Source organism: Gadus chalcogrammus, chromosome 8 (assembly GCF_026213295.1).
Source record: "Gadus chalcogrammus isolate NIFS_2021 chromosome 8, NIFS_Gcha_1.0, whole genome shotgun sequence".
Lineage (NCBI taxonomy): Eukaryota > Metazoa > Chordata > Actinopteri > Gadiformes > Gadidae > Gadus > Gadus chalcogrammus.
The window spans coordinates 26028163-26053205 of NC_079419.1; the positions used below are offsets into that span (position 1 = coordinate 26028163).

The window sequence follows — 25043 nt, forward strand, 5'->3', positions numbered from 1 at the left end:
AAACACGTTTTCTGCAGGAAATGCAATTTCTAGTTCCTTCTTCTGCCCATTTCGTGCAGGAGGCCTGTGAAATAGGCCTAGGGATTAACAGGTTAAAGACACACACACACACACACACACACACACACACACACACACACACACACACACACACACACACACACACACACACACACACACACACACACACACACACACACACACACACACACACACACACACACACACACCAGCAGTGCAGGGCAATACATTTGACCTTTCAGATTCCTCAGTTCAATTCATTTATTTTCAACCTCACTTTTTACTACAGCACTCAACACATTTTATGCAGGAAATGCATTTTCTAGTTATTATATAGATCTCCGGGAGTCCGCATATGGCCAAAATCACTTCCCCTCCATGCTGCTGTTCATGCTGGACTGCAGGGAGTGAACGCTGATTGGCTGTTATAGATACATCCCTCAGGGAGTGAACGCTGATTGGCATTGTGGGAGTTGTCGTCTTCAATCCGCAAGCGCCAAAATGTCACTGTCTGCCTTTTCTCGGTCAAGAAGGTACAAAATTAGAAATTTATGTTAAGATTTACAACAACTTAATATTTGACCCACTATTAATACAAATTCATTTTTCCACCGGTGAAGTATTCCTTTAAAGATACATAGTGAAATATAGTGTTGTTTGTAAAGAAAGGAGTTAAATGTTTGTTTACAAGTTTTATTTGAAATGCAAGACTTAATTTCCCTTCAACAGTACCATTTTTTTTACTTTTTGTACAAAGAGGTATCAGGTAATATGAAATACAGTAAACAATAGTTATATAACATACACATTTAATATATACTTCAATCGTACTTCAAGTGTGACGATCCAGGCAAACATACTTATGTCCTTTACTCAGTAACTGATTTCCTTCAAGTCAAAATAAAAATATCCACCCTACTTCTAACAACATTCTGCTTTAAATAGTTACTGTTATCTTAAACTGTTATCTTTTACCTAGTATAAAACACAATTAAGCATCAAAAGTAAAAGTATGCATCCTTTATGTTAATCTCTTAGCTATAATACATTAACCTAGGGTTGAACTAAGAGTTTTGCTAGTCAAAGCCTGGATGATATCCTGTTGTCGTCAATTTCAAACTGAAAAGTTAAAATATTGAACATGTGAAAAAAGCTTTTAGTCAACTAATTTTCAGCACTCTTAGTTACTTACTCTTAGCCTTAAAAAGTTAAGAGTTGTACTTTAGTCATCACTTAAATACAAATCCTCAAGTTATTTCGAATCACTTTGATGAACACTTAAAAAATTATCAGACACGGGTACCATAATAACACGGTACCCTATTTAATATAGGGATATCGCTATATGATATTAATATGATATATTAATATGAATATCGCTATATGATATTAAGGATAATATTGTTTGTTTGTGCCACTGACTGCTTTAAAATATAATTAAATAATAGCCATCAACAAATCATTAAGAAATAATTTAATGCATCAGTGTGCAGCAGTAAGTTAAGTTATTTTAATGTTTTGAAGATATGAATCAGCTCTTACACTTAAAACGGTAAGAAGATCCTCAGAGAATTATTCTGCGCATGTGACCTGTAACAAATGAACCAAGTTAGCCTATCTATCCATCAACCTTAACCAAACCAACTAAACAACATGAACCTTATGAAAGCTAACCTAGCTACGAGTGAACCTAGCTGATTGAGCTTACCTAATGAACAAAGCCGACCTAGCTCCCTAATGATCCAAGGTAACCAAGATACTAGTTAACCTAGCTAATCAACTAGGACGACTTATGTAAACTTAGCTAACCTAACAATACTCGGACATTCATGGGAATGGGGCAGCTAAAAAAAAAGGTCCACCAATTGTTTCATTACCAAAGATTGAGTGCTGCATTGATTCATTGTTCTGGAGGAGCCAAACCTCGACATGACTGTTACGTTCTAAACCTGACATCTTGAAGAGTTTGTATTTGTCCCATATGTGCATGGTTGTGGTCTTGGTTCCAATTCTGGTGGTGGTTGTGGGCTTGTCCAGGTCTAGAAAGCTTAATGAAGGCGTATGGGTCGACAGGAGTGGCAGCAGGCCTTGCTATAGTACCAGTGGCTGCACAGGTTGACCTTGAGAGCTAGGGTACAGTTGGTGGTGGGTCGGTCCTGGCAGCTCTCGTCTGGGGACCAAGAGGACATTTCAGCTCATTAGCTTAGGTCGTACTGGGATATTTACGTCCTCTGCAGATATTACATTCAATATAAGGGCAGGAAGAATTGTTGAATATTGAATGTTGCCAATGAAACTATTTAAAAGGACAGCACAATATGTACACTGTAAAAAATGATTTTTTGGCCCTGTAATTATTATTTCAATTATGTATGTAAATTCTACAAAGAAATCCGAATTCTGTGCTTTTACTTTAAAATACCAGTTTTAATGTAGTGCATTACTTGGTGATTGTTTGTAATTATGTGTACTCAGTTTTGTATGTAAATTGAATCATTCGATCCAAGTAATATTCACTAAACCAGTTCATTGGCCTAATTAGTGGATATTTCCAAGTAAAATGTACTTGAGTGATATCAGTGAACCTGGCAACTTTCACGAACATTCGGAGCATGACGTCAAAGCCCCTCCCCACATTTGAACGGTCTTTCGTCCGAGACGTGCTGTACACTCCAGTCCAAGACAAGTTCCACATTTCAACTGGGTTCGGCAGACTTTGTTGAATGAGATGGGGAAGAACGTGAATGAACCACGAAGGTAAGTTTTAAGCGTAACAAATGTTGTACGTTCCTGTTGGCTCACCTACGTCAGTTTCTCCGCACTGAAAGCAGATGCGGCTGCGGCGCTAACAAATAGTGTATTTTCCTGCTAGCTAACTTTGCTAGCGCCACGAGGTATGTCCAGGGTTTCCGACAGCACTTTACAGCTTAGGCGGCCGCCAAAGCAACACATGCCTGCCGCCTTAACTAGCGTCTTCAAAAACAAAAACGGGCTGAATTTCAGCGTGGGATTGTGCACAATTAAATTTATGCCTGCAAATCCAACACTTATAATGTGTGGAATTCCCGCACACATTTTACTGCGATGTATGTTCAACCAACGTGACCGGAACCACTGTGTCCGAGTGTCTTGACTTCGACCCTGAACACACCTGTAGATCTGAACCTCCCGCTAGCAGAACACACAGTGCTTTTACATGGGATAGCTTGGATTAAACCTTATACCGATTTTGCTACTCGAACGGACCATGTCAATTGCCCGAACGTACATGGCCTTTAGAGATCGGATAATGGCCGGAGCATGGCTGAATCCGCTACCCTAAGTGGCGCTGTAGCCCTTTCATACAGTGGTTATAGAACTTCTGGTTGACCTCTACTGTAAAAGATGTATGTTAAGTTGCACACTTCACGTTAGAATGCAGTTGCAGGCTTACATTCCCCATGGGTAACTTTCTGTTTCCATCTATACGTGCTGTGATGTATGTATGCTACATATGTTATGTATTCTCTGCAATAAATTATTTTTGTGTTTAATAGCATCATGACGACGGCAGAAAGGACATTATCATCCGTTGCTTAGTTGAGTATCTTGGAGAGAGTGGAGAGGAGCTGATCAAAGACTATCAGGTATCTGATGATAATCATGACCATATTAAAATGATTGTCTAGCCTTATAATCTGGTGTTCACTTGTGATGTTTTTTAAAAGACTCAAAAGATGCACATTTTTCAATCAGGCTTTTAACTGATTTCTTAAATTATTTTTATGCTCTTACCCATTTTTTTTAAAATCATATTTAATCTTTATCTTATCTATCTTAAACTTTAACCCTTAAGTGTTCTTGGGGATATTTCCAGCCAACCTGTTTATTTAACCCATTTAAGCCGGGAAAGCATTGCCGCTGTTCTACCTTTAAAGCCGGGGGCGCTGTTGCGTCATTCTACCTTTAAGGACGGGAAAGCGTTTGCGTCGTTTTTCTGTATAAGGGGGGTTTTTGCCCAAAGTGTCGGCCTCTGGGCCAATGAAATGCATCAAAATAGACACATATAGGTGTCAACTTGTTCCTCGTGAGTTTAGTTCAGAAATTTCTTCAAGCAAGTATGGCGGGATTTGAGACTGAAGACTTTTCTGACGGTAGCGATTTCGAGGAGTTTCTCGGCTTCGAAGATGTTGATGAGGCCGAGTACTTTGATGACGAATACGAACCGATTGACCGGGAATTATGGTTAAGGCACATGTTCGTGAATGACGACGAGGAAGAAGAAGTATGGAATGGGGCTATGGGAATGGGGCTGCTTGTGTTGCCGGTGCGAAGAGATTACTGGCGACAGAGTAAGAATCTCTTTCGGACGCAATTCGCCAGAAATATGTCCCGGGACAGATTTGCGGCCAGCTGGAGGCAAGGACAATAGTAATACTTATTGATTGGGATGATGCTGTAATAAGTAATTACTACAGTTTATATGTAAGAGATGTATTACTGTCCCGGAGATGCGTAAAGCACCCGGGTGCGTAAAACCAGATAAGCTTCTCTGGAATGTCACTTATACTTATCAATAGTAATACTTATTGATTGTGATGATGCTGTAATAAGAAATTACGACAGTTTATATGTAAGAGATGTATTACTGTCCCGGAGATGCGTAAAGCACCCGTAAAACCAGATAAGCTTCTCTGGAATGTCACCAGTGGCGTAACAAGGCAACGACGGGCCCGTATGCAGGATGTTCAAGGCTCTTCCAAAGAATAGAGCTTCTTTGGAATTTCACACCTAACTGCGATCTCCAGAACAATAAGGCCTAGGCTACTATACATTCCCAAATTATAGCCTGTATCTTTTAATTACGCTACTTCTTAGGATGGAATGCAATTGTATTTGTATTATGCATAATACTTTTATTCAGTAGTCATCACATACAAGTGCATGTAATTTAAAACGCAGACTGTTTACAGTTTTAGTCCCAGTCTGTTCCCCTTCCCATGTTTGTTATTATATACTTTATTACTTTCTTATATACTTATTTCACTTTATTATACTTTATTTTTTTTACTGTTTTGTGCTGTTCCTGCACTTTTACATATTTTTTTACTTTTTTATTTACTTTTCTACCTGTATGTAAATATTGTAAATATTTGTAAATAAAAACTCAAATTTCCCATGAAAGCCACAGGTGAGAAATCAGTAATTTAGTAGGCGTTGACACAATTGCTGAATTTCTAGAAAAACTTCAGGTTTTGGGGGCTTTTCTGAAATCGCCTATAGGTTTTACAGGCATTTTTTCCAGGCGCTTTAGGCCTAAATGGGTTAACAAGCCACGTTTTGGCTTTCGGAACTTCCACAAAGTAAATAATTTAAGAACACTTAAGGGTTGCCTTTTGTCTCTATTTAACGATCACTTATTAACTTTATTTTATGAGCAAAAGAGTAATTTAATTAATACCTTTTTTATAACCTATTTTAATCCCTCAGTTTTCAGGACCAGTGTTTCCCCCATGGGGACCTTCCACACTGGGACTAGTTCTGGTCTACCAACACGGGTGCAGTCCCATAGATAGCTCCAGCCTGGGTGGCTGGAGGGCTCTGCACCCCTGTGTGGAGCCTCCTGTCTGCCCGGGCCAGGGTGGTCACTGTGGCGGCACTCCCTATGGTCGTGGGCGATGACCCCTCTCAGTCTGGATGGCCCCCAAAAGTGACTTTCTTTGGCTCAGGGTCAGCCTCTGTGAAGCACGTTGTGTAACTTTATGTATGAAAAGTGCCATATGAATATTGTTGGATTTGAGTACACTAAATTGAGTATACCTTTTTTGTTTTTATTTTCAAGTTTTTTTTCTCTTAAGCTTTTCTTTTACTTGGAATCGATTCTTAGTTTGTTTCTCATTGTGCCTTATTTGTTTTCACAGGACGTCAGCCAAGAAGCAGTGAAAGAGGACTGCAGTAATCACATGATGCAGATCAACGTCATCCATCCCAATGTGGCACAGGAAAACCAAGATCCTGTGTATGTCAGTCATCATCAAGTGTGACAAACGCTTGCCTCCTGCTCATGGGTGTCATCTATGCTGTAAACTTAAGTTACCCACTTAAACTGAAATATACGTTTGAAGTATTTCAGAAGCTGTTTCTTGAGCTTGACGTCATTACAATGTCACCAAAGGTCCAGTTTCTCCACGATAAACTTTTAGCGTGAGTGTTCCAGTGCTATTTGTGCTTTTGTCCAGCACAAACAATCACTTTACTTTTGTCATTTTTCTGACTGAAATTTCAAGTTTCGCTTAGTTTTTAAGTTATTTCTGTCCTGAACATCCTGAACATCCTGTCTGCAAAGGTAGCCATTGCAGTTTATGTATGCATTCTTTGCTGTTCTGAAAAGTCAACTGTAACACTGTATTCGTTTGTATGCTAGAATATCAGTCCTACACTGGAAAAAGCCTTCTGTTGAACCAATTAAAAAAAACATGGGTAATGGTTCACATCTATATTACATAACTTGAGCCAATGACAAATATATAGCTTGCCTCAAACAATATTTCCTATGTTCATAAAAACAAAATAATACAACTTGGCACCAAGTATAATTCTATTCTTTGAATGAAGTTAATACATTTAAATCGTATGTTAAATCCTAAACAAAAAAATATTGATTCACTCCAACAATTGGTTCTCATTTAAGAAATATCTATCAGAAATAATTTGGTTTATCCAATCAAAAAGATTACAATTTAATCAAACAATTGTTTCTCATTATTGTATACATCATCATCATTTTTTCCCGCTCGGCTCTCGCCGCTTCATGGCCTTGAGGCGCTTCTGTCTGGATTCGACATCACATCGCGACATCAGTCAGGGTTAGGTGCTTTGCCAAAGACACCTCGGTACACTGCTTGGTGAAGCCGGGGTCACCAACAACCTTCAGATTACCAGCCAACCCGCTCTACCACCTGAGCTACTGCCGCCACACAGTATACTATATATATTAACAATCTAAATGGCAGAGTTAGACCAACTCCAGACCTCCCTCCAGACACAGACAGACTGTCCTAGCTCACAGAACCAGTGAGTCATCGTCACTCTGGTCAAGGCTAGTGCTTTCACCTCAAAAAGTCGCCAAAAGTCACCAATAGCAGCTGAAAAAGAAGCTAGATTTGTCGCTTGTCGCTGTTTTGAAAAAAAGTCGCCAAAGGGGTCTGAAAAGTAGCTAAATATAGCGACAAAATCGCTAAGTTGGCAACACTGCGGTTTGGTCCAGTAGTCGTAAGCGTCTTTGTATTTAATGCGCATGCGCAGGCTTGTACGTAACCTTGAAATTGTACATTTGTCTGAACAAATATTTCTAAATTGAGCTCCTAATCAAGTATAACAGTGTTTTAGGAAGAAAACAAAAATTGTGTATGTTATGTATTTTAAATACATCTATGCCATTTCAAATGTGAAATAAAAGTGTATTTCAAACATCCCTTAAGCTGCAAATATTTGTTTCTGGAAAATATTGAATTACTAGAATAGTAAAAATATTTACTAAATTCAATTAATATTAACTAATGCATTCCTAATAAATATTACTTAATAATTACATAAAATATAACAAAGAAAAGATGAGTAAGAAACACAAAGAATCATGAGCAACGTTTACTTGGGTTTTGTAATTAGATGCAATGGTAATCTGAGTGAAAGTTACAATCCATAGGCAAGTATTGTCAGTGCAATTTACTTGTGAATTTTTCATAAAAAATAAGTGGTTCTAGTAAGTAAATATTACTTAGAAATAGCCTGAGTAAAGATTACTAGCACTTTCTGTGTGGAAAAATATGCCTTAGTTTTTTTAAGTAAATGTCACTCCAAATTTCTTTCAGTGTAATGTTCCTGGTGTGGTCACGAAACACAAAAACTTATGAAAGGGGACTTGTACTTTGACCCCCGTTGCAATGTAATTGTAAGCATACAGGTGTTCTCCAGGGGATCATAGTACAATGGACGTCAGTGATCTCAGGTTGTCTTACCTGGGGGTTCTGTGGGGCAGGGTTGGAGGGCACAGGTCTGTTTGGCCACAGGTTTGGTCATGGGGTCGCAGCCCCTCACCAGCTCCCTTCCCTGGTAACATTTCACGTCCCGCATCCGGACGCCCACCCCGCACGTCTTGGTGCACTGTCCCAGAAATGACAAATCAAAATTTGAACAAAGAAAAAACACATCCAATTTATACACTATTTAGGTTCAAAGGACACAATGCATCCAATGAAAACACGGTGCAGTGTCCAGGAACCAAACTGAAGTATGACTGCGCTACTATAAGATCCTAAGGCTTTTCTCAGTGCTGCAGTAAAGGGGCACTAATGCAAAATAATGCAGTTTCAAAATTAAAGCAATCACGTTAAGAAGCAGTGGGGGATTAAGGTGGTCAGTGGCCCCTAGGCTACTATTTTTGTGGGCCCCCTTACTGATCACACAGAAAAAATAAAATGAAGTGCCATGTATAAAAGCATTGAGACGCCCTTTAGAAAAACAGCACTGCAACAGAAGCAAGTATGAATTTGCAATAGCAACTGCGACCAATAATCACAACATCCTTACAGAGAAAAAAATGTACGTGTCTCAAATAAAACAAAGCCATACAAAAATCATTTACTTATTTCGCTCAACAATCACATTTTTTTAAGAAATGTTGTCGCTATGCTATCTAGTAGTCGTGACAGATTATTTTACAATAAAACTGACTTTATGAACCTGGCTACATGACATGGTCAACACATCTACCCAATCAGCTGCCAATTTTGTTAATGATTCTTGTTAAGGGACAATAGGGGTCACGTTTTTATTTTATTTTAAGAAAAAATTAAAATAGTCTGGCCAATCCAGGGCCCCTTGCAAACCCGGCCCCTAGGCAGCAGCCTAGGGGAGCCTGTGTGTTAATCCGCGTCTGGGTATGTGCCATTGAAAAAGTATTCACTCCTTATTACAATAAATCACTTAGCTTTGCGCGTGTGCATAGGTTCACTACAATATGGCTATTACTGACCGGCTGTTGCTAGCGTTCCAATTAAGCATGGGGAAGATGACAGAAGTTATGGTACTTCATCTAAATTGGGTAATAAACCCAGAAAGGTCCGGAAACTCTGGGGAACATTGAGCTTATGAGTTGGTCTTACCTCCGACCAAGGAGTAGTGTACCATTTGAAACATGGCCTCTCAAAACAGGTGTCCTCCTCCTCCGGCTTCTCGCTGTCGCTGCACGCCTCGTCTTCAAACATCTGGAACTTTCCGCTTGTGATGCCGGCGCAAAGCACCACGCGTCTCTTCACCCCACGACCACATGTTGTGTTACACTGAGAGATGAAGAGAGAGAGAGAGAGAGAGAGAGAGAGAGAGAGAGAGAGAGAGAGAGAGAGAGAGAGAGAGAGAGAAATTGTACACTATCCATCATCGGTAACACTTTTTTGAAGTTGTCTACCTAAGAGTGAATTGACACTGTCATAACTATGACATGACACCGTCATGACCTTGTCATAAACGTTATGAACCGGCGGGTGTCTGTTGTTGTTTTTTCCGCTCGCAATTTATTTTATGTGCTTGCAAAGCGCACCCTGCCGGGAGGTTTCTCTGTGTCCAGCACCATAAGGGTGTATATAGTACATTTGTGCACAGTAATGAGCAGGGGAAATACGGAGAGATTGAACATACAAGTATAATCTTTAAAACAATTATTTACATTTATTTAACAAAAAATATATTATATCAACAACCACCCTATACAGTAAAATCACATAACACAAATACTACAACAATCGAAAAGGTCTGTGCCTCCAACCAATGCATCTTCCCACTCCCTCCCCTCTCCCCATCACAAAGGTTGTAGTAGGACCATAAAGAGGCCATACCTCTATTGAACAAGTTTTGGGGCTCTAGAGTCAATAATGGCGACGCTACTGAAATTGTTTCTAAAAGAAATGTAGGAGATTTTTGCAAAAAAGAAATTCCTTAAAAATAATTAGAGATATATTTTTCAAAGCTAAAGGTTGGAGTAAGACCATAAAGAGCCGATGCCTACATGGAAAACGTTTTGGGGCTCTAGTCAATAATTGGCCCTGGTCCTACCAGACTCTCGTACTTCATTTCATTTTCACAGAGAGACTCTGGACCCACTCAATTGACTGACGTTAACTCACTTGAAGGCGGGTGTCTGTTGAAGTCTAAAACTATTGGATCTGCCCAGTGCCACTCTGGACCTGCCATAACCAATCGCTAACGCTTGGCCGGGAATCACGTTGCACGCAGGCTGTAAACAAACCAAACACCCTGCGTGAAGATGTCCGTCAACGAGACCTGACTTTAACGTCATTGTTCTCAGCCACTCCCTGTTTTCTGATTGGACGAACAAAATTTGAACGGAGAAAACCCACTAACATACCGCAGACCCAGAGGTAGTACTGAAGGGAAATTAAAATTGAGCGATAGTACTGAGGCGGGCGGAGCCAGGCTAGTCAATAATGGCAACGCTATTGAAATTGTTCCTAAATAAAAAATCCTTTAAAATGAGAAAATATATATTTTTCAAAACTAAAGGTTGTAGCAGGACCATAAAGAAGCCATGCCTCTATGAAACGAGTTTTGGGGCTCTAGAGTCAATAATTGCGACGCTATTGAAATTGTTGCTAAATAAAAAATCCTCAAAAATAAGAAGTAGGACCATAAAGAGGCCATACCTCTTTGGAACAAGTTTTTGGACTCTACAGTCAATGATGGCGACACTATTGAAATTTTACCATTGTGGTCGTTTTGAAGTTTGCACTTTGCAGACGGTCCCTAAGCTCGCAGCTGAAAGCCTACAGCTCATAGAAGCCAATGCAATTCACTGTTCGGTAAAGACGGCTTGTTTGGATGAAAACAATGTTGTAGCTGGTTCTCAAGGTTACTGTAGTGTTAATGGGTTTATAGGACACAGGATGTGATGTCGCCTCCTGGTGGTTAGGCGGGGGAGGTTGTAAACAGGCACTTGAAAAAAGTCATGCTTCAAGAGCACACCCTGGAAACCTCTCTCCCCACTTATTTCCGAGTTACAATTACCTAACTCTACAGTTACTATATTTAGCTAGAGGTGTCAATTGTGTCACAACAATTTTTCACTGATGATCTATTGAACCGCAAACTCAGAATTTGCCAGTTTATTTTCCAATTTTGCAGAATTTCCTCTCCGTTTATATGTTTTACTCACAGGTATGTGAATTGACCTGGATATGAAGTGTCCGGGGAGCAAAATAACATTTCTTTCTAAGGAGAAGACGGAGCTCTCCTCTCCTCTCAGTTTAAATAGTTTACTCAGGTGGGTGAATTGATCTTGATATGAAGCGTCCGTAGCGCAAAATAACATTCGTTTTTTAAAGAGATAAGACTGAGCTCTCCTCTACTCTGCGTGTGTGTGTGTGTGAAGTGTGTGAATTGACCTGGATATGAAGTGTAAACCCAGCGGACGGAATCTCATATTATTTTGCGTAGCGCAAAATAATATAAGATTCGTATTTTAAAGAGAAAAGCTCTTTAAAACACGTGCATGTAGAGGAAACACTGCTTCTGGTTACCATGGCGCCGCAGCGAGTGGCAGCCCGATACAGCAGCTCCCGACCCCCTTTTCCTATTTCCTTTTTATTTAAAAAATTGTTATCTAGATATACTTTTTAGAACTTCAACTCTAGGCTTTGTTAAAGGTTGGGTACGCGATTTGCGAAACGCCAGCAGATTTTGAAAATACACAACTCAAATGGTCCTACCCCCTCTCCTTCAACGCTGACTCTGACTCCACCCATTCCAAGTACCTGGACGCGCAATCATGCACGAGCGCGAACAGAGATGCGCGAGAGCGAGCCAGGCTAGCGTAGGTTTTCGTTTAACAACATGGCACTACATTCAGCTGTAAATTGCACCCAGTACCGCGGGAAGTAGGGGTTTTGGGGGTGCTGCAACACCCCCTGTCCGAGGCCCTGTCTTATCACAGAAAACGATCATTTCTAAAAACTCCGGCCAAAGTGGAGATTTCTGAAAACGCCGGTTATGTGTTGTCGTATCAATGGGGAGAAACGGGATTTTAGGTTCTGAAGCGTCACATTATGCACCAGGAAATGCTTAACGTCATGTGAGCGTCCGCTGTACCGTATTGGTCCGAATATAAACACAAACCCCATTGTAATACGACCTATATTTGGAAAAAAGATTTGAAGACCAGGGGCCGTATTCACAAAGCATTTTATCTTACCGCTAGGAGTGCTCCTAACTCGCGCTAAAACATTTTACGTAGGAGTTTTTTCTTAAAAGTTATTCACAAAGCCGCTGAGACCTACTCTTACTAAGGATAAATCACAAAGAGTGAACTAAGAGTGACGCGCCGTTGCTATGGATTACGTCAATTCTCGTGCACGAGTTTAGAAGCGGTCAGTTCGGTGATTGGTTGTTCAGACGAGCCCACTGAATCACCGAAAAACAAGGAAATAGCCTAAGCTAGAAATGAATTCCTATTAAGTAGTTATAGTGCAGTTAGCAGAATACACGCATGATGACAATTTTGTGCAGACCACGATAATGACGTTGTAGCCTGCACGTTCAAGAGAGAGAGAAAGCAAACAATAAAAATACGTAAAATCTAAAAGAAAATAAATGTTACGAACTACCCAAGTGTTGACTGATTTGTGCCAAGGTGTTTACCTAAAATGTGTTTTCAAAGTGATCCCTAAATGCCAGTCCACTCGGTTCCACACGGCCAAATTCCTTGTAATGTTGATCGTCATCATCATCATCATCATCATCATCGTCTGGCTGTGGAATGTTCCTCCGCTTGCAAAGGTTGTGTAGAATGGTACAGTGATTACTGTGCTTGCCCTCTCTGGGGTGAGGCGTATTTCGCCGTGGAGGACATGAAACCGACGTTTCATCTCCCCAATTCCTCTCTCACCAACATTTCGTGTATGTTTGTGTGCTCGCAAAGAGCCAATACGATGTGTTTTACGCATAGGACTAAGCGTAATCTGCGTAATCACTTACATGTTACACTTTAACTGTGCTCCCGGTTGTGGATTAAGGTAGGGTGTCTAGAGCCACGTCTTGCATGGATAGTCACTGTCACCCAGCAAGTGACACCCAACTCCTACATCTCAAAAAGCTGCCTCAGACCGCTCACCATTAAAATGCGCGAATCATGGGTAGCTGAAGATCCAGGCCACTTTGCAACAACATCCAGTAGGCTATGTTAAAATTTGCATCAAAAACAACCTGCGTGTTGATGGAATGCACTTTCTTCCTATTGACGAACACGTCCTCGTCTTTTGATGGCGCAATTATTTTTATTTTTTATAAGTTATATATATTTTTTTATAATTTATAATTTTTATAACATTTTATTTCGGGACTAAACAGATTATTCCTGTTAGTCGGGGATGTTATTGCATCGCTCATTAACTCCACAATAAGTTGAATACCCTAACATTTCGTCTCGCAGGCATTTTAAGATTCTTTGTGAATAGGTCTTACTGAGTTAGGAGTCCTCTTGAGGACTTTTAAGCTCTCCTAGACTTAGGTGCTACTTTTAGTCCTAAAATACTTTGTGAATTGCTCTTAGTGAAAAAAGTTAGGAGTCCTAAATTTAAGAGTGACACGCCCATTATTTTTAGGAGTTACTCCTAAATTCGCCAGTTAGGACCTACTTTTAGCCCTAAGATCCTTTGTGAATACGGCCCCAGATCTTGATTTCATGAATAAATAAATTGTATTAATTGAAATAATATACGAAAATAAAAAGGCATAGAATAAAACACTGCATTGCCACTAAACAGTAGTGCAAATAGGCCGTACTGATGTGTACACCAGAGACTTCCTGACACTCCTCTGCCCCGCTGTGTTCGCTCTGGCTGTGGTCGCTCCGAACTGTTTCGGCCCGTGGCAAAGCGAGTCATCCTCGCTGCTGTCCAAGGCATGTTGAGACGCAGCATTTATTTAATGCTCATATGTCCTAGTGCTGAAAAAAGGTTATATGAAAAAGTGTGAGGGTAGCGGTGGTGCGCTAAACTTGTTCTGTGAGCAGCTGGATGTGAACCATGGTGTGAAGGAAGTGAACACAACGATCGATTTTCAACTGTGCGCGCATGCACTGGTGTAATTGAGCTGCGCTGCTATATATCTTTTTTATCAATGTGACGAGTTGCGAGTCTAGTGCAGGCCGGGTTTTTTTTTCCCAGCACCCCCTGCTGAGAATACGTTCTCGCGGCTATGGTTGCACCAGATGTTATAAACATTAAACGGTCACATAAATCATTACTATTTTTAGAAAATGTATGTTTGTTTCATATAATTGTATTGGAAGTCCTGGTTTTCACTAGGGTTGCCGCGGTGTGGACATTTTCACACCGAATAATACACTCGTCTCAACACCAGTATTACCGAGTATAAACGGTATAAACTTTGAAACTAGGTCAACCGCCACACAAGCATCGGTTTTTAGACCCTTCTCGTCCTTCAGTTGCCGCCAACGTTCAAAAGCAGCGCCTAGGATTATTCTTGATTTCAGTTTTTCTCTTTCAGCGTTTTTATTATCAATTACTCTCTGAAAAAGAGTTTTCCTTCTCTTTGCTGGTGGTGGTGGTGGTGGTGGTGGGGATGGTGGCGTCTTGTCTGCCATGGAAATTGTCTTCTACTGCTAGGTCCAAATGTGGATTAACTAGTTCCAGTAGATACCGCAGGATAACAACAAACAGGAGCTTGCTCTGGGTCACGAGCTCTGGGTCACGAGTACTGCACGAAGGGGTCGCGCGCGGGGGAGGGGGAGTGCAGTACGACCGTTTGATTGACGTACTTACTGTCCAATGCAACGAGGTGGCAATCCAAATGATTGGCTAGATTTTTTCGAGCCCTGCCCGTTTCACAGATGATTGACAAGTTTAATTTTCATGTCAGTACTTCTGACTCAGTGGCTGTAAGCGGGTTATGATAAGGATTTCAAGTAATTTTGCAAAAATGGCCAAAAAAGCGAATTCCGTACCCAACCTTTAATACGTAGGTTTAATTCTTGAGATAAATTATAAATCAATAGGGCTCTTAAACGGTTGTGCAACAACAACAATGTGCAACAATGTGACGATCACCGCGACCACCAAACAACAACAACACAGGGCCAACGTCTATTCCAGAGACGAGCTCCTCCAGCACCGGGATCAACCAGTGGTGTGCCCGAAGGGGATCCCGAGGGAGTTGAAGTTAAGGCGGCGTGGGACCAGAGCAGGAGCCATGGTGAGGAACAAGAAGTCGGAGAGGAGGTGGAGATACAAGCCCCGTCTTCCCTCGGTCGTCATGGGGAATGTACGCTCACTGCCCAACAAGACGGACGAACTATCAGCCCTCATTACCGGACAGCGCGAATACCGGGAATGCAGTGTGTTGTGCCTGACGGAGACATGGCTGAACGGGAAGATACCAGATTGCTCTGTGGAACTAGCCGGCTTCACGCTAGTTCGGGCGGACAGAGACAAACAGAGCGGTAAGAAGTCGGGTGGTGGACTGGCCGTCTTTGTTAACTCCAAATGGTGCAACCCTGGACATGTTACTACGAAGGAAATCACGTGCTCGCCTGATGTTGAGCTGTTGGCTGTGGGACTGAGACCTTACTATCTGCCCCGTGAGTTCTCGGCTGTCATATTGTTGTTGTTTACACTCCACCGTCAGCTGTTGCGGGGCGGGCTTGTGACGTCATTCACTCCACCGTCGCAGACCTGCAAACTCGGCATCCCAACGCTCTCATTATAGTGAATGGAGACTTCAACCATGTTAACATCTCAAAGACACTGACTGACTTCACTCAGTATGTGACCTGCAGCACCAGAGGGGATAAGACATTGGACTTACAGTATGCCAATGTTAAGGAGGCATACAGTGCAACAGCTCTCCCCCCCCTGGGTAAATCAGACCACTGCTTGATACAACTGTCTCCTATATACAAACCTCTTGTGAGGAGACAGCCAATCACCACCAGGACTGTACAGCAGTGGTCTGTGGAGGCTGAGGAGGCCCTGATGGAGTGCTACAGGACAACAGACTGGGAGATGTTTCAGGAAGACTACGGCGACGATATTGAGGGTCTCACTCAATGCGTCACAGACTATATAAAGTTCTGTGAGGAGAGTGTTGTCCCCACCAAGAAGGTTCGCTGCTTCCCCAACAGCAAACCCTGGATCAACAGGGACATCAAAGTCCTGTTGAACCGGAAGAGGAGAGCCTTCATGGCAGGAGACAATAAGGACACACAGAGAGAAATACAGAGAGAGCTGAGGAGGGAACTGAGGAGGGCTAAAGACTGCTACAAGAACAAAATAGAGGGGAAGCTGCAGCAGAACAACCCCCGAGAGGTGTGGGTGGGGTTGAGAACCATCACTGGCATGAAAAATGCTGGAGGATCACAGGAAGGGACAAAGGAACGGGCCGACGAGCTAAACCTGTTTTTTAACAGATTTGACTCACCAACTGGGGCCAGACCAACACCCCCCTCCCCCTCCTGCACTACTCATCTCTCTGCTATACCACAAGACCCGGGGATGGCAGCTTTTGCACCTCCCCTCCCAGCACCACCCTCTCTCTCTCTACCTTTCCACAATTCTAAGGTGGCTGGACCAATGTCAAGCCCAGGGATCAGTCATTCCCTCATCACACCCCCAACTATCCCAGTGACCCCAGCAACAACAAACCCCATCATCAACAGCAGCTACGTGAGACGGCAGCTCACCAGGATCAGGACATACAAGGCCAGAGGACCGGACGACATCAGCCCGAGGGTGCTCAAGATTTGTGCAGAGCAGCTGGCAGGAGTGTTCACGCATCTTTTCGGCCTCTCCCTGAGGTTGAAAAAGGTGCCAACACTCTGGAAGACATCCTGCGTAGTCCCTGTCCCGAAGAAGGGACGACCCAGCGCTCCAAAAGACTTCAGACCTGTGGCTCTAACGTCACACGTCATGAAAATCTTCGAGAGGATGGTCCTGGAGCACCTCAGGCCCTTGGTGCGTGACTGCCTGGACCCACTGCAGTTTGCGTACCAGACCGACATCGGCGTGGAGGACGCCATCATCTGCCTGCTTCACAGAGCTTACACACACTTGGAGAGGCCGCAGAGCATGGTTAGGATCATGTTCTTCGACTTCTCCAGTGCTTTCGACACCGTCCAGCCAGTCCGGCTGGTGGAGAAGCTCCAAGTGATGAAGGTGGATCCTGACATGGTGGCATGGATTTCAAACTACCTCACGGACAGGCCGCAGTATGTCAGGCTGCGACACTGCTTGTCAGACGTGGTGACCAGCAACACCGGCACACCCCAGGGAACTGTACTTTCACCGTTTTTGTTCTCCCTCTACACCTCGGATTTCTGCTACAACTCCCGAGCATGCCATCTGCAGAAGTTCTCTGATGACTCCTCCATTGTTGGATGCATCACAGACAATAGGGAGGAAGAGTATAGGGAACTAGTTGAGAACTTTGTGGGATGGTGTGACGGGAACCACCTTCAGCTCAACACCGGGAAAACCAAGGAGCTGGTGGTGGACTTCCGGCGCAGGAAGAGCACCCCAATACCTGTTTCCATAAACGGGGAGGAGGTGGAGATGGTGGACACCTACAAGTTCCTTGGGGTGCACCTGAACAATAAATTAGACTGGTCAGACAACACTGAGGCCCTCTACAGGAAGGGACAGAGTAGGCTGTTCTTCCTGAGGAGGCTCAGGTCTTTCAAGGTGTGCACTAGGCTACTACAGATGTTCTACCAGTCTGTGGTAGCCAGTGCCACCTTCTTTGCTGTAGTGTGCTGGGGAGGAGGCATCGGGAGCGGTGGTGCCAGCAAGATGAATAAGCTGGTGAGGAAGGCGAGCTCTGTGGTGGGAAGCTGCGGGCGATCATGGACAATCCCTCTCACCCTCTCTACGCTGAGCTGAGGCAACTCAGGAGCACATTCAGCCACAGACTCTCTCAGCCACGTGCCTCAAAGCGCTTGGGGGGCTCTTTCAACCCATCAGCTATCAGACTTTATAACACCTCAACCCCCCGCTCCCAACGTCCCCAAAGTCCCAACAGCTCCTTTATCCAGACCTGTTTAAGGACTAAACCGCACACCTAAGGACTGCACCTATTGTTAACCTTGGTATTTGTTATTTATTTACTAAATTTTTCGATTACTTCAGGGTCCCTGCACATTTGGCACATTTATATTTATACTTATATTTATATTATACCTCATATTTCATCGTACTTATTTATTTACTTAACACACAGGTCACCTACAAACGGAGAGTTACATGTATATAGTATGTTTGTTTTATCTTAACTTTATCTTATTAAAATAGTTTTGTACTATAATTTTATTTTCAATTAGTAAATGTATTGTATATATACTGTTTTTTCGCTCTTCTCTTTTCCCACTGTACTGCTGGTCACCTGTGAATTTCTCCCAAGGGGGATTAATAAAGGACTATCTTATCTTATCTTATGGTAGGGCGGGGTTTAAGCCGTAAGGCGATAGCCACGGTGGCTAAGTAGTAATCGGGACCTCAGCCCGACACAGTGTAGCCTGCTAATAAATCCAAGGAAAAAGAAGAATGCGCACAATGAATAAAGCGCAACAATGTAGGACGTCCAAGATGGACGGAAAACTTTTGAGCAACATTTTCATCAATAAACGAAGCTTTCGCTGTTGTCCAGAAATACCTCGCGGGTAATGTGTTTGTTTGTTATTATCCCCTGTCGCACGGAAGTGCGATTCTGTCGCCCAATCAACAGACGGCGTGTGTAGCTCGAATTTGCCACCAGCACCCTTTCAGGTGTCTCAGTACCCGAGCAGAGGAGCAGGCCTACTTCAAAACGAGTATGGCTTAATACGGTTCAGTCCGGGTCACGCCCAATTTTGACAGTGAAAAACTCGATCCGTCCCGCACCTTTGCTCACCGAACCGACCCGCCGATGGAAATGCGCCACTAGATGCTCAGTGACACTTTTCTTTTGGCTCATGCGGCGCGGGTATGAATGTTTTATCTGTTCTATATGTAATATCAATGCTGGTCATATTTACGCTTGTGGGAATGCAGCAAATTGCATTAAGTATATATTTATTTTCATATTTTTTTGTTGAATATATATTTCTATATATTAGCGGCCTGCGCTAACCTCACTGAAGAGGGGAATGCTGACCTATGTATGGGGTGCTAGATGCTCAGTGACACTTTTCTTTTTGCTCATGCAGATCTAAACAGCCAGCCTCCATTGTGGTCCAGTCCTTCTTCCGCACAGCGCATACCAAAGAGGTGCATTTTCTGTTTGTCAAGTTGATAAGACAGAGACATCCTCTGGTAATTCCATCCTGGTTAATGTCAATTTGTCATTATAAAGACATCCCAAACAAATGTAATGTCAACTTGTCATGACCAAGATAATTTCTGGTAATGTCACTTTTATTAATGTCAACTTGTCATGATCAAGACAACTTCTGGTAGCGTCACTTTGATGAATGTGAACTTGTCATGACCAAGACAACTTCTGGTAATATCACTTTGATTATTGTCAACTAGTCATAATCAAGACAACCCAAACAATGTAAACTTGTCATAACAACAACCAAATGATACTTAATGACCGAAGTCATGAACGTTTATGACATGTTCATAACGTTTCAAATAAAGTGTTAACCAATCATCTCTGGTGCAACAGAAAGTATCCAAACTGCTGTTCCTGATACAAATGGACTCATTTGAGAGTTTTATCAAAAGAGGTGATTAGCTCCAACTCAAATAAATAATTCTGATGAAAATATGAATAATGAAACACTCTAATCATAAATATAGCAGCTAATAGATCAAATAACTGTGATATTTTACACAAACACATTTTTATTCCCTTTATTTCATTTATTGATCCCCTTAGAGAGAAATTCAGTTTTAAGCTACTCTAGCAATTGGAAAAGCCAGAAACTAGGAGAGAGCCCAGAGAGCCTCCGTACCAGAGAAAGCGTGCAGTGAGGTGTGCAGAAAAGGCCTCCGGTATTTTGCAGGAAATGCCTCAGATGCACAAAAGGTAGACAGTTGGGGCATTTAATCCTACTTGTCTAGTTTTGCATCAGATTGATACAACCCTATGTATGAGAAGTCATCATCCTCACCCTGTCCCAGTCCTGGTTGAGCCAGTGAGGTCTGCAATCCCTCTCCCCACAAGGGTGCACTGCAAGGGGCTTGTCTTCCTGGGAGCACTGGGCCTCGGGCACCACGCGACCCTGCGGAGTCTTGCAGTACACGTGGCGGGTCATCCTGCCTTGACCACACGACCCTGAACACTGGAGGACAAAAATACTTAACACTAGTACACACAACATGGTAACATGTGGTTGTTAAACCAAACATGGTAACATGCGGCTGTTACACCAAACATGGTAACATGGCTGTTACAGCAGACATCTGGTAACATGGCTGCTACACCAGACCTCTGGTAACATGGCTGCTACACCAGACCTCTGGTAACGTGGCAGTTACACCGGACATCTGGTAATAACCATTTCAGTGACACCAAAAATCGAGTACATGTGTATCTGTTAAGCCAAACACCAACAAACATGGTTTCAGATAATTCAGGTTAAATTACATTTTAACTTAATAGTCAGCAGCAGACACTAATGAAATGCTCGACTTCCAGGCTTCCTCAAGGATTTTCTTAAAAGTACTTACGGGTCCCCATTCAGACATGGTCCACTGACGCTCACAGGGCGGTCCTGTGCAGTTCTTGGTGTGGGGGGGTTTGGTCGTGGGGTCGCATGGTCCGTCCTCGTAAGAACAACGGACCTCTCGGTCGACTTTGGCCCGGTGGCCACACTTGGCGGGACACTGGACCAAAACCAAAGAAAAACACCAGTCACCACTTGGCTGATTGTACAGTACCTGCTAAGGTCTACTGCTAGTAGTAGGGTTAGGTTTAATGGTTTGATTGGTGAAGGAATAGTGGTAGGGATAGGTTAATATTAGGGCTATTATAAGGCTATGTTTATAGTGGTATGATTAGGTTCTATTTCATGTAGGCTACGCCGTCTAGGCTTCGACTTATGGGCTTGTCGCGTGCGCGTGATTGCGCGCACTGACATTTTCAACTATGCACCAATCAACTTGGGCACCGCCCACATTTCCCAGGGTACCGTGTATATAATGCGGCACATACCGCCGCTCTTCCTCCCTTTTCTTTCAGCATTGTACTGATCAACAGCATGACTTCTAAGCTTCAAGAACCCTTGGCAGCGGCGTGGGCGAGGCGACAGACCAACGGCCCTTTTCAGGGCCACTTCCTTAAGATCTGGGCCCTTTTCAGGGCCTCATTGTGCTTCCTGTCCCGCTTCCCTGGCGCCGGGAGACGGGCACCTGGCATGTTTCAGATGCCTCGGCGCTGAACACAGGGCGAGTGCTTTCGCACCCTGTCTTCCTCTCGGCGGGCTACCCAGTGCCCCCTGTTCCCACCTGTTCAGCAGGCCTTCACTGACTTCAAGAACATGGAGTGGTGGGCTGATACTCAGGCGAGGGAGATCCCTCCCCTAGCAGCTCTTCTCTGTCAGGGCGCCGGATGGCGTCCTAACGAGAAGCCGCTGCCCCCCGACCGCCTCCAGAAGCAGATAGCAGATATCGGTCTAACGGACAGAATGTTCGTCTGTGCCTCACAATCTGCGGCGGCGGTCAACAACCTTGCCCTGCTCTCCTCTGACCTGGTCTCCTTGATGGCTGGCAGGGAGGCTTACGGCCCGGAGGAAGCCGCAAGATGGCTGGCAGTTTCCCGCTTCTCCAGCGCCATCCTCCAGCTATGCCAGCCGATAGCCGCTTCGGCCGGCCGGCATATGGCCTGGACGACCATGATCCAAAGGGCCATATGGCTCTTCCACACTGCGGTGCCCGAACGAGAGCGGGCCAGCCTCCAGGGCCCATTAGCTCCGGATGGACTATTTGGGCCCCGGTTCGGGGAGATTCTCAGGGGCTCCTCCCACCAGCAGGCCTCAAAGAAGCCAGGTCGAGCCCGGTCCCAACGCTCCAGGGGGTTGCCTCCAACCCCGATGCCGCAGCCCCCGCCGCAGCCGCCGCCGCAGCAGCCGCCGCAGCAGCCGCAGCCGGGGAGAGCAGCACAGCCGAGCCAGAAGCACCTCAAGCTGGCTCCCAGTTTTTCTTTCCATAATAAAGACTGTTTGGCCGAACGGCAGTACATACTTCCTAGAGAGCGATATTCCTTAGGCAAACTGCATCCAACACATGTTGTGCATTCCTCTAGGCTGCATCTTTCCCCCCTCAGTCTGGTGGCTGTAGGGCCCCGGTTCGGGGAGATTCTCACGGGCTCCTCCCACCAGCAGGCTTCAAAGAAGCAGGGTCGAGCCCGGTCCCAACGCTCCAGGGGGCTGCCTCCAACCCTGATGCCGCAGCCCCCGCCGCAGCCGCCGCCGCAGCAGCCGCCGCAGCAGCCGCCGCAAGAGCCGCAGCCGGGGAGAGCAGCACAGCCGAGCCAGAAGCACCTCAAGCTGGCTCCCAGTTTTTCTTTTCATAATAAAGACTGTTTGGCCGAACGGCAGTACATACTTCCTAGAGAGCGATATTCCTTAGGCAAACTGCATCCAATACTTGTTGTGCATTCCGCTAGGCTGCATCTTTCCCCCCATAGTCTGGTGGCTGTAGGGTGCCGGCCGAGCAGCGTGTTTACATAATCTCTGGTTCACCTGCTTCAAATAAGCGGCGTCCCTTTGAGCTTTGTGGGCAGACTGGAGACTCGTTACACAAGCCCATAGATACGGACGCTTGTATCCAGTCTCCTAGTTCCCCACATTACCCCCTCTATCTCCCTCCTACAGTCTGTGGAAGGTGAGAAGACGGGTCTGCATGTTGTGGTCACAGCTAGCGGACAACGCGGCAATCCTAGCGCGGCGGCTAGACAACTCGTTGCTCGTTCATCGGGCACGAGTGCAGCTGCTAGACGTCTCGCTGCCTGTTCAGCGGACATAAGCGCGACGTCTAGACAGCTCGCTGCGTGTACAGCGACTGACTCTGTAACGTCTACCACCCAGCGGCAAGCACGGCTCTGGCAGCAGAGGTGGCCCGTCTCTTGGAGAAAGGGGCCATCACTACCGTTCCCCCCCACGGTTCACACCTAGGGTTTTACTCCCGCTACTGCCTGGTTTCCAAGAAGTCAGGGGAGAAGAGACTTATTCTAGATCTTTGCATGTTCAACAAATTTGTTGCCGTGAGGAAATTCAGAATTTTCACTATCAGAGCGCTGCTCTGAAGAAGAAGCTGCAAGAAGGGACACCATGACGGTGATAAACCATCTCTCCCCTTCCTGGGTTTTGCCATCAACTGGGAAAAGAGCTCCCAGCTCCCCAGCCGGCAGATAGTCTACTTTGGGCTTTGCCTAGATTCAGCCACCATGACAGTGATGCTCTCGCCTCCTTGACGAGACGCCATCCTGTTGGCACTCTCCAGCTTTCGCGTTCGCAGAAAGTTGACCGCACTGTCCACCATGCGCCTGTTAGGGCGGATGGCAGCTGCCCATCCCGTGGTTCCCCTGGGTCTGCTCTTTATGCACAGACTCCATCGATGGTTTACTCGCCAACGGTTGGACCCCATGCTACACAAGCTCAGGGTGCCACCAGACCTGGAATATTCAGAAACCCTCCCCGCCCTTCTCAGGGGTGTTCCCCTGGGCAGAGTGACGTCCTACGTAGTGGTCTTCACAGACGCCTCGTTGACGGGTTTGGGAGGAACGTGCCTCTCACACTCAGTCGGAGGCGAGTGGCTCACGCACACAGCACACATAAATTTGTTGGAAATCGCCACTGTGAGGAAAGTGCTGTTACATTTCTTTCACCTGGTATGTAGCCGCCACGTTCTGATCAGGACAGACAGCGTGTCGGTGGCGGCATACATAAACAGACAGGGGGGAGTGCGCTCCTCTACTCTCCACCAAAAGGCGGTCGAGCTCTGGCTTTGGGCTCATCAGTATCTCCTCAGTCTAAGAGCCCTGCATATCGCGGGCGCCCAGAACTTCGGGGCGGACCTCATGTCTCCCGGCGGTCCTCGCCAAGACGAGTGGCGGTTACATCCCGACATTGTCAGACTGATCTGGCAGAGGTTCGGGACGGCTCAGGTGGACCTGTTCGCGTCCAGGGAGAACACACACTGCAGGTGGTGGTTCTCTCTCACCTCGGGATCTTCCCCCGTTAGGGGTAGATGCGTTGGCACACACACCTTGGCCGCGGGCTCTCTTGTATGCATTTCCCCCACTCCAGCTGATCCTTCCTATTCTGGAACGGGTCAGACAGGAGAGATTGTCCCTCATTATAGTGGCTCCGGAGAACCGCTCAGCTCTGTGGTTTCCAGAGCTAGCGGCGCTCTCTTGGACGGCGCCGTGGCCGGTACCGTTCAGATTGGATGCGCTTTCACAGGCTCACAGGACAGTGCACCCGCCCGCCCGATGTTTCGGGACGGCTGTTGGTTTGGCTCCTGAGAGGTTCATCCTGCAGGGCAAAGGTTTGCCTGAAGCACTTATCAACACTATCCTGAGTGCTCTTGCACCTTCTACTTCTTCCCTCTATGCGGCAAAGTGGGGCGCTTTCTCTAATTGGTGTGACAGGAACCACGCTGTCCCATCTCAATGCGAGGTGGGAAGCGTGCTTGCGTTTCTGTAGTACTTATTGGAGAAAGGTTTGGCCTTCTCCACTATCAAGGTCTATGTGTCAGCCCTTTCGGCTGGCCAAGCAGGCTGTGATGGTAGACTGATCTTCAGCCATCCACTAGTCAAGAGATTCTTGTGTGGGGCTAGATGTGTTAGGCCTGTTTCGCGCGTGCCTACACCACGCTGGGATCTCCCCACTGTGTTGCGGGGGTTTTCCAGGGACCCTTTCGAGCCTCTGTCTCAGGCCCTTTGGATGCCCTGGGGGCTCTTATTGGCTTTGGGTTCTGCCAAGCGGGCCAGTGAGTTAGTCAGCCCAAGCTGCTTGTTGCTTAACGAGGACAGCT

At 45.0% G+C, this 25043-nt stretch overlaps 1 protein-coding gene across 1 annotated transcript in view; it reads right to left on the bottom strand.

Annotated features, from left to right (window-relative positions):
• Window positions 1-649: 649 nt before the first annotated feature.
• The window catches only part of adamtsl2 (ADAMTS-like 2), a 60709-nt gene continuing 36315 nt past the window's right edge, over window positions 650-25043 (bottom strand). Inside the window, exons 16-20 of the mRNA XM_056596453.1 lie at window positions 20736-20891; window positions 20177-20347; window positions 9165-9341; window positions 8019-8163; window positions 650-2191 (exon numbers count right to left, since the gene is read on the bottom strand). Of these exons, the coding sequence (XP_056452428.1) occupies window positions 2070-2191; window positions 8019-8163; window positions 9165-9341; window positions 20177-20347; window positions 20736-20891 (771 nt within the window). The 3' untranslated portion in view covers window positions 650-2069. The remainder of the gene's footprint in view (window positions 2192-8018; window positions 8164-9164; window positions 9342-20176; window positions 20348-20735; window positions 20892-25043) is intronic.